At 40.0% G+C, this 14,480-nt stretch overlaps 1 protein-coding gene across 2 annotated transcripts in view; it reads right to left on the reverse strand.

Moving 5' to 3' along the window:
* Positions 1-14,480, reverse strand: part of ARHGEF16 (Rho guanine nucleotide exchange factor 16) — a 1,345,157-nt gene that overhangs the window by 86,776 nt on the left and 1,243,901 nt on the right. For both annotated transcript variants that reach the window (XM_044062969.1, XM_044062968.1), the window contains one exon: positions 2,062-2,163. In XM_044062969.1, coding sequence (XP_043918904.1) covers positions 2,062-2,163 — 102 coding nt within the window. The remainder of the gene's footprint in view (positions 1-2,061; positions 2,164-14,480) is intronic.

Genomic DNA, 14,480 nt, shown 5'->3' on the forward strand with positions numbered 1-14,480 from the left:
CTATGGTTACCATACTTTTGTTTATTCATAAATAATTGCAAACTGGACACACTCTCTCTTTACCCATTTTTTTCTGAAGCCCATCTGTCCATAATTCCATCTTTAACAAAAGTCAGGCAATTTCCACCATCTAGCACACCACACAGTCTCACATTTCTCTTTATAGCTCCAACTTCCATAGAAGCCAATTGGTGTTTTATATACGTCAATTGCCTGTTTGTTTCAACTGCCTTATCTCAAATTTCCCCAGCTTTCTTCTTTAATGGCAACCTTATGTCATATTACTCATGGAAAAGTTTCAGTCCTAGACTTCACTTACTTCCAATGATTTAGTATAGTGAACTAAAAGTCCTGATAGGCACAGCAAATCATGCAAAATTCCTTACAATATACATCCTTACATATTAAGACCGGTCATCAATTTTTTCTCATCCTTACCATTTCCATTTCCAGCCACAGACTCTCAATCAGCTTTACAAAACCACCTCTTCACTTTTCACGTGTTCCATGGTCATTATTACATACACAACAATTTAAAGTATCACTGTCTTCAAATTTGCCTCAAACAATTAACTTTAATACTTAAAACAATACTAAGATTAATTTTTAACAAATGAAGCACTACTGGATCTCCTCTTTCTAATGCAAATGTTTAAAGATCTGCTAGAAAGACTTGCTATATTTTTCCACTCTTACTCCGGCTGAAATGTTAAATGGAAGGCAGTACACTGACTAATAATCTGTACAATGAAAGCCCACAATTAGAACCAATGTGGCAGTATTTTCATCATGTTTTTCACTAGTTTTAAAGTAATTCAATTAATTTGCTCTTTAAAACCTGTAAATGTTGTACATATAGCTACATTCCCCCTCCCCATTAGATCACATTTATCTGCTGAATAAACCCCACCTTCATTACAGACTCTGTAGTAAAACTGCTAGTAAAAGTAATGTAATTCACCAACACTGGAGCCTAACTTGGGCTTGCCTCCTCAAGGGCCACTGGCATGGGACAAGTCCCTTTAACCAAAGGTTCACTGACCTCAAAGTTGATTATATTACGCAAGAGGCAAGAAGATGAAGGTGCAACCACCAGCACAGTGGGTGGGGGGCTTTTGCCTCCACAGAAAATCTTACTTTTGGAGTTTCAGTGAAAGTAATCTTGCTAGTAGGAAAACTACTTTTGTCTTTAGAAAGATGCACCCTCTTGATTTTGGCAATGCAAATGTAAAGTTATGCTAGAGACATGGTTCCCCCTCTTCCTGATAATGTAGTCTTGCATACCAACTCATACTTTAAATACCAGTATTAAGAAGCAAGATTCTAAAACCTACTAAAACGCTGCACAAAGACGCTGTTCAACTGGGTATGGCAGGGAATAGAAAGAAATAAGTTATGTTTTCTTTAAATGTGGTACTCTTCAGATTAGAATAAACTTATTATGAAATACTCCTTGGGTTAAAATGAACAGAAAACATTCTGTAATGTAAAAGTTGATATCTGGGTGGAGGTATTCTTCAAACATTCAGTCATCAAACAGAAAACCACACTACTTCCTGAAACAGATAATATACAGTACTACTGTTTGGGATGGGGTGAGCACATCAAATTTCATACCTTCCCTTTACTGTGGGCAGGGATACATTAGTGCTCAAGTATATACAAGGATATTTAATCTAAGACAAAGTGGGGGTGTGTGATAATAATATATTAGGTAAGTATTACATGTTCAGTCTGAAGACAATTATAAGCATAGCTCATTACCAGAGGTCAGAATTAAGCCCGGAACGTTGTGTCTATGAGATGAAGGCCTTAACCATTATGGCAAACACTCACACACTACAGGTTTTAAAACTTGTGGGCAGCATAATCTAGCTTCTATCAGTACCAGAAAATATAGGAAAAATGACCTTTTTCAGATCAGACAAGAAAAAAACATACATAAAGCAAGTAAAAAGTGGAACCTGATCACTTTTTGTATGAGATCAGTGATATCTCTGAGTTCACAACTGGTACCATGTTAAGAAAAAGTACATGCTAGGTTTCTGAAAAGTTACTCACCATCTACTTCCTTCAGGACGATCACAACTTCAGCTAGTTGGAGTGAAACTTCATCTGGCTCTTTGGCCACATATGCCTTGATCGACTCCACCTGAGACAGTGCTGAAAGAAAGCATAAACACTGATTTAGGAACTATAACTGAAACATTTTACAATTATTATATACATGGTTTATACAAACCAGTTTGTCACTGGTGAGTGCTAGCAGAAACAACAGAATTAAAGTGGTATATACTGTGCAACCAGATGATATAGCACTACTAAAAGATTTTTTTCTTCCTTTAAATTATCCTGCTACTTAATATGATTGCATGGTGGTCACCAGGAATCTCCATTCTGATAAATTGTTATTCCTTGCTTTTAACATATGCCATCCAAAGATCCAGTGATATAACTCCATACTAGCCATTCTGCAGTTACTAGAAATACAAATTCAGAACAGTGGCCTCCAAGACTTACCTAAAGTCTAACTGCAGCATGCTGAACACCATTTTTAACCAACACGCTGCACTTAAATTTTTGTATCAACTTCCCTTGTAGAAAGGTGGGCCTTTTCCTTCGAAACAAAGATATACATTTTCAAAACCTTATAGCCATTATTACTTCAGAATTACCATATCAAGTCTTGATGCTAAACATAAAGTGAGTCGGAGTGCTAAATGATTAAGAAAATAAAATACTACTTAAACAGCATCTTTGTTTCCATGCTTACATGTATATGATGAAATAACTATAAGTCACTCATGCCTAAAATGCCATTTTTGTATATTTCCAGTTTACATCCATACCTCCTTATGGCATTCAGACCTTTTTTGGGTCTGGAATCTTTAACTTAGCAACTTACCAGCTAATAATAGGCAGTATTAGAAAGTGCAAGGAGCTATGAACAAAACGACACTAAGACTGTTAATTCAGGATGTCCAGCAGTAGAGAAATTGATCACTATTTTTCACTTATTCATATTTTCATATTTGTGTTCATATTTTCATAACAGAGAGGCCTGCGTCTTATTGAGGGTATGGTGTAATTGGTCATGGTGGGAGTCAGGGAAATTCATTGTCGACGTCTATTTATATCATACTATACCCGAGATATTGCTAGTTGCTTGTTAGTAACTATGAAAGTAAACAGTACTTCCATATGTATTTAATATTTCAAAAAACATGTGGCCTACAAACTGTTGCATGACATTAGGTGAGATCTTAGGTGTTGCTGAAGTAAATTATAGTTGATATTTGCACTGTAAGTCGCACATCTTGAAAGATACTCAAATTTATTTGTTTAGGTAATTTTACAATTAAACATATTTTATTTTTTACTTATTTATTACATTTGTTAACCGGGAAAGTCCAACTGGACACATATCCATTTTCAGCGGAGGCCCAGGGAGAAAAGCTCCAATAGCGTGTCATAAAGAAATTACACAAGAATATTATACAGAGATATAGGTTTCATAGAAACATAAGTTATGTATAAATTAACAATTCCTTTAGTAAAGTCAGCATACAGCATTCTAGTAGTAGGGTTTATATAGAATATAAAATATAAACACACAAGAAACATTTTTTTTTCTTTCTAAATTATGAATACTCTCAATATTTTGTTACAGAAATAACCAGTGATTATTAAGCTTTACAGTGAAAGGAATTATGGGACCTTTAGTAAAATCCTTGAACATGGTACTGGTGCAAATTAACCTGGGGAGTAAACAAACCAAAAGGTTCCGAACCAGCAGGTGTAAAACTCCAAAGGTTTATTAGAAAATGCAAAAGTAAAGCGCTTTTCGTCTCCCTTAGTAGGAAGACTTCTTCAGACCTGAAGAAGTCTTCCTACTAAGGGAGACAAAAAGCGCTTTACTTTTACATTTTCTAATAAACCTTTGGAGTTTTACAATTGGCTCACTGGTTTGTTTTTGACAGTTTGCTTTTCTTCAGTTTTGGAATTGTTAGTTAACCTGGGGAGTAGCAAGAAAGTACAGTTTTGTACCTACCATAAATGTAGATGTTCGAGTGCTCATACAGCTGCAGTCATAACAGATGGGTTATCCTGCCGTCAGGCGGGTCCTCGGTCGGCCGAATTCCAAAGTCTAGGTCCGGTGTCGGTTGTCGTCGCTTCTTCCCTGACGTCAGTGCGGCAGGGGTATATAAAAGAGGCAGCCAATGCCATTTTCTTCAGTTTTTCTTGCCCCAGATCTCAGGTGCCCCCAGAAGGAAGGCAAACATGATGTTATGCAAAGATGCAATGTTGATAAATCAAAAACAGTAGTTGCAAGCAAATACACCATAAAAAAATACCCCAAAAAGGTTATATGAAAAGTGTTTGTCATAAGGCCTGTCCTAAGAGGGGATGGAGGGAGGGAAACCTGGACTGCAGCTGTATGAGCACTCGAACATCTACATTTATGGTAGGTACAAAACTGTACTATGTTCATCGTGCATACAGCTGCAGTCATAACAGATGGGTAGAATCCCAAAGCTAAGTAAGGGTGGTAGGCACTAAGTGGAACTAGGAGGGGCTAGGATGCCCTGCAGGACTGCTGTGGCAAAGCCAGCTCTAGATTTTGAGTATAGTGGGAGGTGATAGTGCTTGGAGAAAGTGTGCACTGAACTCCAGGTGGCTGCTTCCAAAATGTCCTTGGTAGGGACCCCCCTGAGGAAGGCTGCAGAGGTAGCTGTGGCTCTGGTGGAGTGGGATCTGATGCATGCAGGCACAGTTTTTCCATGAAATGAGTAACAAAAGCGTATGCAGTGGGCTATCCATTTTGAAATTGTCTGTTTGGAAATAGCCTTTCCCTGAGCACCTACAGCATAGGACACAAGGAGTTGCTCAGATTTCCTGAATGGCTTTGTTCTGTCCAAGTAGTAACGAAGTTGTCTGTGAATGTCCAAGGAATGTAGTAGTCTTTCCCCTTTGTTTTGTGGATTAAGATAAAAGGTAGGTAAGTGGATAGTCTGATTCAAAGCTACACTGGATACTACCTTTGGCATAAAGGTAGGATTGGTTCGTAAGAAAACTCTGTCCTGATGGAAAATGATGAATGGTTGCACAGCCATGAGGGCCTGTAGCTCCGAAACCCTGCGTGCTGAGGTGACAGCCAGAAGAAAGGCTGTTTTCCATGACAAGTACTGTAACTCTGTTGAAGAAGCTGGCTCGAAGGGAGGAAGGGTCAGCTTTTCCAATACGTAGTTGAGGTCCCAAGCAGGGACTGGTTGTTTCCTTGGGGGTTTTATATTCTTTGCCCCTCTGAGGAACTGCCTTAAGAGACAGGGTGAGAGAATAATGGAGGATCTGTGTTGTATTGTGCAGAAATGGCTGAAGCGTGGATCTTGATGGAGGAGAAGGAAAGTCCATTGTTTAACATCTCAGCTAGGTACTGTAAAATTTGAGGTATATTTATTACCATTCTGTCCCTTTTCTTGATTCCAGGCACAAAATTGTTTCCATTTGGCGGAGTAAGCCTTTCTAGTAGAAGGTCTTCTGGCCTCCAAGATGACATCCTGCACCTCCTTGGAGAGGAGAAACTGTTGGGAAATCAAGGAATTCTCCATGCAGCTAGATTTAGAGTTTTGAGATGGCTGTGAAGAGTTTTGTAGTTGTGCTGGGACAACAGAAGAGGGACTAGAGGTAGGATCCATGGTTGGGAATGTATCAGGCTCTTCAGGAGCTGATACCAGTGTTGTCTTGGCCAGTCTGGAGCGATGAGAATCATTTTCGGCCTCTCTGCTCTGGCTTTTAATAGAACTTTGGGCAGCAGAGGAAGAGGCGGGAAGGCATAGACTGTCAATGTTGCCCAATTGAAGGAAAGTGCGTCCACTTTCCAGGCCTGTGGATGATAGTTCCTTGAACAAAATTTTTTCAACTGGCAATTTCTGTGGGTAGCAAAGAGATCTATGTCTGGCTGTCCCCATGCCTGAGTTATCTTTGTGAAAAGTTGAGGATGCAACTTCCATTTGTGTGGCTCTGTCATATTTCTGCTTAGGTTGTCTGCCAGTGTGTTTTCCTTCCCTGGCAGGAATTGTGCCTGCAGTTGAATTTGCAATTCCAGTGCTGTGTTCCATAGGGTCATGGCTTGCCTGCACAGTGGGTATGAATGAGTTCCCCCCTGTTTGTTTATGTACCACATCACTGTGGTATTGTCTGTCCTTATCAATAGCTGGCCTGGATGCAGTAGGTCTTTGAAGGTCATAATAGCCTTTTTGCATGGCTAGCATTTCCTTTTGGTTGATGTGAAGGTGCTTCTCTTTTCGGGTCCATTTTCCCTGAATGCACTGATCTGTCATGTGTGCTCCCCAGGCATAGTCTGAGGCGTCTGTTGTGATGATTTGAGTTGCTTGAGGTAAACAGAAAGGAAGACCTGTGTTTCTTTGGCAAGCTTGAGTCCACCACAAAAATTCCTTTTGAAGGCATGGAATGAGTGGGATAATTGTTTCCAAGCTGTGGCTGTGTTGAGACCATAAGTTTTTCAGGTACCATTGAAGTTTCCTCATATGCAGCTTTGCACATGGGATTAGTAGGATGCAAGATGCCATGAATTCCAGAGCCTGCAGGATTTTCCTTGCAGTTAGCCTGGTGTAAGTTGCCATTTTTCTGAAGTATTGAGACAGTTGCCCTTGCTTGTCTGGCGTGAGGTAGGCCATCTGGGTGGTTGTGAGCAAGCTGGCACCCAGGAAAATTATTTGTTGAGAGGGTATTAGTTTTGATTTCTTTTTGTTGACTGTGTATCCCAGGAAGTTCAACAGTTTTATTACAAACGCCAGGTGCTGCAGTAGTATGTCCTTGCTGTCTGCTTGGATCAGGCAGTCGTCCAGATATGGGTAGATTTGTATCCCTTGTAGTCTGCAGAAGGCGATTACTGATGCCAGGCATTTCGTATTCACTCTAAGCGCAGTAGATAAGCCAAAGGGCAATGCAGAGAATTGGTAATGGGTTGAACCTGCAAGAAATCTGAGGTATCTTCTGCAATCTTGTCTGATAGGGACATGCAGGTATGCCTCCTTGAGGTCCAATGTTACCAGCCAAGACTCCTTGCCCAGCATGGGAAGAAGCTGCTGTAATATGAGCATCTTGAATTTTGGCACCTGTAGATATGTGTTTAGGATGGATAGGTCTAAGATAGGTCTCCAATCTTTGTCTTTCTTCGGTACCAGGAATAGTCTGGAATAAAACCCTTGACCTTGTTCTTTTGCAGGTACCTCTTGAATTGCTTTCATGTCCATGAGAGCTGCATCTTGTTTTTGTGCCTCTGCCCTTTGATTTTGTGGCAGGTTTGGCATGCCTCTCATTTTTGGAAGGGTGAGAAAGTGGAACCTGTAGCCTCTGTCTATAATGTCCAGAATCCATTTGTCTTTTGTAACAATATGCCAATTTTTTGAGAATAATGTCAGTTTTCCGCCCAAAGGTGCTGCCATTAAAGCTTTGGTTGGCAGGTGTAGGGGGAAGTCATTGTGTCTGTTTTCAAAAAGACTGTGATCTATCTTCTCCACCTCTTGGGGATGGTGCTTGCCATTGTCTGGCTCTAAGATCCTTGAGGTTGCCCTCTGCCCCTTGGGTGCCTGTATCTGCCCCTTTGAGGTCTGTCCGTGGCTGGAAAGGACCAATTTTTTTGAAGGCCAGTTTCTGCTGAAACGTGGAGGCTGTACCTGCAGGAAATCTTTCACTGTTTCCATTGATTTCGCTTTTTCCTCCATTTTCTTCAGCACCTCCTCAGCTTTAACACCAAACAATACATCTTTTTGAAGAGGTGCATCTAATAATTTAGCTTTGACATGATCTGGTAAGGTTTGCTCTTTGAGCCAAGCATGCCTACGTATAACAGACCCCGTAACAGCAGCTCTACATGAGGCCTCTAAAGCATCAAAACCACACTGCAAGGTATGTTTACCCACTTGCTCTGCACCATGCAACAAATCCTGCAACTCTTTTAAATCTGGTTGTTCTGGTTGTGTCACCTTGCTTTTCAGCTGAGATATCAAAAACTGTTGATACTTTAACATATGGAACTGACAGTTTAATGCCCTCATGGTTAAAGTGGCTGAGGTGTACACCTTTTTCCCCCACCTTTCTAAAGCTCTGGAATCTCTCTCTGAGGGTAATGGATTTTTAGCAGTAGAGGCCTTAATTCCTTTGGGACCCTGTGAAATTGTTTCTGGGTCAGCAGTATGGCTTTTATATAGGAACTGGTGAGAATCAGGAACCCGGTAATACCTGTCTGGTTTAACAGGAGCTGGAGGCAAAGAATCAGGATTAAGGCTGGCTTCTGTGTACACATCATCCAATATATCTAAAACAGGAGGGATAGCCAGAGGCCTATGCTGGGGGAGCAGAAGTAATTCCCTGAGTCTTTTCTTGGAATCTGAGTAATCTTGGCCTTCCCAGTGAAAGTGTTCCCTCAATGTATGCAGGGTTTCCCCAAAAGAGAAGTCCTCAGGGGAGACTGGGAATAGACTCCTCTACATCAGAGTCTTCGAATGGAGAATAGGCATAATCCTGGTCCTCAGATAGTTCTGAGGTAACAGAAGCTTGATCTGAGGAAGGATAGTCTTCCTCTAATCTGGGCCTTTTGTCAGAGGGGGGTTGAGAACCCCTGATAAGAGTAATCAAATCCTCAGCCATTTTAAGCATCTGTTTTTTAGGCATGGTGCCTTGAGAGGGTCTGAGGAACCTGTTTTGGTTTTCATGGCTGCTTTAGATTTAGTGAAGGCTTTAATGGAGAAGGAGGAAGGCCTGAAGACCCCTTGAGAAATGGCAGGCCTGTCTAAATTCTGAGTTTCCCCGCCAGGAGTGGCGTCGGGATCTGTAGTAGGAATGTGGGCCGAGAAGCCTGCGACCTCGGGTACTGAAGACACCAGTAATGCATTGTCATCGGTACTCAGGGGCTGTGTAGGCACCTCGCTGAGTACCGGAGAATGGGTAGTCAGCCTTAGCGTGGTTTCAGTAGGTGGTGTGGACCTCGTATGTCGGTCCTTATCTTTGTGTTTTTTTGCTCAAAACTGGAGTCGGAGTATCCGACGACATAATATAATTAAACTTTTTGCCAAAAAAGTGAAGGGCGAACTCCGCCCGACGCTTAATAGTGCGCTTATTGAATCTAGCACAAAAACGGCAGGCTGAGACGTCGTGGTCTGGGCCTAAGCAAGGTATACAGAAAGAGTGGAAATCCTTATGCGATATTTGCTTCCCACATGAAATGCAATTATTAACTTTGTCTGACATCGGTCTGAGGCAAGAAAAGTTTCTAGCGGGTACTTAGCTTTCAAGAAGACTTTGGCTGAAATACTTTCGTAAATCTCAGGAGCTGGCCGACCGGCACTTGCGAACTGCTTCTGCTTCGGGCACCGCGCGGCAAGAAAGACTGAAGAAAATGACATCAGCTGCCTCTTTTATACCCCTGCCACACTGACGTCATGGAAGAAGCGACGACAACCGATGCCGGACCTAGACTTTGGAATTAGGCCGACCGAGGACCCGCCTGACAGCAGGATAACTGCCGACCGAGGACCCGCCTGACGGCAGGATAACCCATCTGTTATGACTGCAGCTGTATGCACGATGAACATCAAAGCCAATTGTTTGAGAAGTGGGTTCTCAGGAGTTTCTTAAATTGAATAGTGGAGGTAGTGGACATTATTTGGCTAGGTAGTGAGTTCCAGATTTTGGCAATAGTGCAGGCAAAGAGAGATATGCCAGCATCATTTTTGTGTTTGATAAAGCTTATTCGGTTCTGATAACTAGATCATAAGGCTCTGGTAGGGATGTGGGAGTTAATTATATTTTGAAGTGCAGGTTTTTTTCTTGAAGGTAGAAGAGATTATGCACTATTGTGAGGTAGCTTGAGCCAATTGAGTTGGTTAAGGGCGAGACAGTGGTGGGATTTGTATGAGGTTTCAGTAGCGAACTTAGCTATTTTGTTACAACAAGATTCCACTTTGTTCAGATCACTCTGGCAGAGATTAGTAAGGACAGGAGAGGCAAAGAGAAGGATAGATAAGAGATGAGTTCTTCCAATAGTAGCTTTGGTTTGTTTAAAGTGTTTGTTCCTGTAGAGAAGTCCTAGTTTTTATTAACTTTCTTAATGGTTTGTGCTATATGGATATCAAATTTGAGGTCATTGTCTATTTATACACCTAACAGTTTAATATGTGCAGTTGGAGTGATTTGAATGTTATCTTTGGAGTGAATGGTGAAAGTGGTGTTGAGAAGGGGAGCATGACCTGGGCCAAAAATTTATTTTTTTGGGGGTTAAGAATAAGTTTGATGTTTGTGAACCATGTTTCGGCTAGAGTAAAAGTGTTTTGGGTGAGGATTTGCAGCTCCTTTAAGGTGGGGGCGGCACCTATAAGGGTGGTGTCATCTGCGTATTGTACTACTGATGCTGTGAGTGAGGAGGAATTGATTTGGTTGGTGAATATTGAGAACAATAGTGGGCCAAGGATGGATCCTTGAGGGACACCTATGGATACTGGTAGCAGGGGGGACAGCTGGTCATGCCATAGGACTGCCTGCTGTTGACTAGATAAGTAGCTAGTAAACCATGATATAGAGGAGAGGCTGAAGATTTGGGTAGATAAAGTTTGGAGAAGAATGTTATGGTCTACCATGTCAAAGGCTTTAGATAAGTCTAAGAAAATGGAAGATACAAATAGTCCCTTGTTTCTATTGTGGTTAACTATATCTGTAAATGATAGTAATGCTGTGGTGGTGCTGTGGGATGGTCTAAAGCCATGCTGGGTTTTGGAGATTAAGTTGTTTTGTAAGAGGTACCAAAGTAGTTGGCAATGTACATCTCTCTCTAATATCTTGGATAGAAGTGAGAGTATTGTGATTGGGCGGTAGTTGGTGAGTTCTAAGGAGTTGCCCCCTTTGTGCAGTGGAATAATGTGTGATGTTTTCCACAGGGTGGGGACTTTGAATTCTGCAAGTGACCTGTTTATGAGGATGGACATGGGATAGGCATTGGCGTCTGCTGCTATCTGAAGGAGTTTGGCTGGTAGGGTGTCAGCAGCTTGTGTGGTTGGTTTGAGTTTCTTAAGGAGCTTTGAAATAATTTTAGTGGGTACAGGGTGTAGGGAAATGTTGGTGGTATTGTTTTGAGTAGTAGGGTGGGTTTTGCTAGCACCTGGTATAGGGCTGCTAGTGGTATTGACGGCATTGGTAAGAGTTTGGACTGTTTCAGTAAAGAACTTGTTAAATTATGTGGGAATGTTGTCATGGTTGTTTGGTAGTACTGGGGTTGGAGTAGTGGCTTTACCTGGGTGTATTATGCCATATATTGTAGCCCAAAATTTCTTAGGGTTGTTGGCATATTTTTTCTGCATGTTTTTGTAGTAGTTACCTTTGTCTAGTTTGATTTGTTTTTTGGCTTTGTTTCGAAGTTCTTGATAGGTATGCCTCAGATTACTGGTTTTGTTCTTTTGATATTGACTCCAGGCCTGATCCCTCTCTTTCATTGTAGTCTTAGTATCTTTAGTTAGCCATGGAGCATAGTTAGCTTTTAGTCTTATAGTTCTGGAGGGGGCATGACAGTTTAGGATTTGCAGGAAAGTGGAGTTAAAGTACTGTACGGCATCATCTAGAGATAGTAGTTTTAGGGGTGTCCAATATGTGTCCGTATGTTTTAATACTGCTGTAAATGTCACAATAAACATGCACACAGAGGAATTTACTTGCTGTCATGTGAAAAATTATGTCTCATTAAAAAATGTTCTAGGTTGTACAGTTTTCAAGATATGAGAATTTGTTTGCAAAACTTTAGCAAAAAATATAACTTAGGGTTTGTGTACATTATAATCTAGTATTTACAGAAAGTTACTATTATCACTATAAACAATACTTCCCAATAATACTACTTGTGTAATTTTAATAGGTTTTACTGTTCACAAAATATTTACATTTATCTATCTTATGCTTTTTAAGTTAATTTTTCAGAAAATGCTCAGAAATGCAAGTTGTGTGTAGGCTGCTAGATGTGTGACATTCCAAGATGCATAGGTGTTAATGAGTTAACAGGAATCGCACAATTTTGTGATGATCACTTTCATGAGTAACAATACTTGCCAGATTGGTTGAAAGTGGAACTCTGCAAACTGTCATCTTAAATGAGTGCAAAACCTCACTTTTTCCATTTCCACTCTACATGCTGTGACCTTGGAGATAGTTATATAGAATACAAGGAGCACCACAGAAGACAATTCAAAAGATATTTCACTTTTCTAGTTGACTCAACCCCCCCAACTAAATATACCAACTCTGAGATTGCACTACAGTGGGGAAAAGGGAAAATACCCGATAAGAGCCAATCACGTTCTTTCCCCGGGAATGTTTTTTTCTGAAATTATTGTTTGTTTAATTGAGCTTTCACTGAATAACGTTCAATGAATAGAGATTTGCTCAATTAACCGTTCCACAGACTGAAGTAGACCCATTGACTCTAACATATATCCTTTATTTATCCTTTTTTAACCAGGTTAGGCTCATTAGGCTAGTTTACTCTTTTTATGGGAGACCCCTAAACTGGTGTTTACATTACAAAGAGAAATCTTCCCATTACAGAATCTTTTCAATGTTATAATAGTACAAATACCACCTTGGGTCTCCCCTGGAAAGAGGCTACCAGCCCAATGGGATTAACTAGGTTAACAAAAGATAAATAAGTCAATTAAAATAAATAAATAAATAAATAATCTCTCTCTTTGCTATATATGGACAGAATCTAAATTAAATCACTGAAATGGCATTAAAGTGAATGCCGTTTCGCCGACACACATAGATCGAAATCCCAAAACAACGAAACACCAGGTCAAACCAACAAAACACAACACATCACTTAAAACATTGCAAAATGGGGGTCTGTGCCCCCCCCAACTAAATATACCACTCCAAGATCTCACTACAGTGGGGTAAAGGGCAACGTCACAGCTCAGGCCAAGTGATTTTTTTCACTGGGAAAAAAAATCGCTGACCTGAGCTTTCACTGTTTTGGGATTTCGGTCTATATGTGTTGGCGAAATGGCATTCACTGTGATGTTTTGACAATCTAATATAGATACATACAAACCTGTGTCTATTTCTAATGAATGTATATACCTATGCATACTCTGGTCCTAAATGATGTTTATGTAAGCTATTCTAATTGTTCTTTTCTCTCGTGTAGGTACACTTATCTGTATTCCTTTTGATATCATGCAACTGTATTCTATAACTTGGGTTAATCTAAAGGGAAGGTTATCTATGCTAAGATGCATGGTACAGCCTGTACTTCTACTAAGCGCTGTCTGGGTGTGTCTTATCTTTATTGCTCTCCCAGACTGGGAAAACACTTGAATGCTTTCAGAAAACATTATATCCTAGTCACTGAAAGAAAGTATTCTGTTTTTATTACTATTTTTCAGATTGTATCTCTGGAGACATGAGAACCAGATACAGAGTTGCTTCTTACAAGCATTTATTTATTTGCTACAAGAAAGCTTTATTATACTCAATGTTCCTTTCTATTTATTTGTTTTCTCTTAAAACTTACTAGAGCCTTACTAAAGCAAGCCAAGAGCCTTAATCTAGTCATTCCCCTATGCAAGAATGAGAAAAAGCACATACATTTTTCTTGTATCATGCTCTTTTGACCAGACTTTTCATGTTTTGTATGTTGCAGTGCCTACATTTCTTAAAACTGAACAAGGAGACAGAGAAGATAAGGAAAAAAGGGGGCACCTCTTTACTTCAGTATCCCCCCATAACTGAGAAAACTTTATATCATGCATATGATATCATGCACTATAAAAATACTACTGTTAAGAAAAAAAAGTTTATTTTACTTACAAGTTAACTCTCTTCTTCTCCTCTCCTAAGTGTTCTTCCAAACATTAATGGCATGAAGTAGAGCATATACTTTGAAGTCCCCTACAAGTTCAACAAAGTCAATAAGTCCAATATCTCAGGTTTTCTTGTTCTGTCATGTTTCATGAATATAATTAATGCTTTCTAACCCCATATTTAATTGTCAATTTCTGAGTTGCTGGTTTTATTCCTGTTTATCTCAACCTACCAAATCGAGTCTCTGCTTCATTTTCAATGTATGCTAAGTTCTTCTAGTCAACTCTTATGTTTTTTTTCTTTCTCTCTAGCACTTTTATTTGAAACATTGAAAAAGGTTTCACTGGCATAGTTTCAATGTTGTCTTTATTACCAGAAGAACAAGAAGTAGAATATCCTTTTATTTCACAGCTCACTTTTTGTTGGACAAACATTTGTACTTCCTCCTTAGAATTTTCCACATCAAAATATGATTTTCTCTCTTCAGGAAAGAATATTCTGAAGATAGGGGGTTAAAACAGTTTGAATCTCATGCCTGCTTCTCGACATTCCCTGATTAGTTGAATAAATTGACTCCTCATCTGCCTGGTGTACAGTGAGTAACCATTTTCTAC

Source organism: Protopterus annectens, chromosome 2.part1, assembly GCF_019279795.1.
Source record: "Protopterus annectens isolate FY-2018-M chromosome 2.part1, PAN1.0, whole genome shotgun sequence".
NCBI classification, from domain to species: Eukaryota; Metazoa; Chordata; order Ceratodontiformes; family Protopteridae; genus Protopterus; species Protopterus annectens.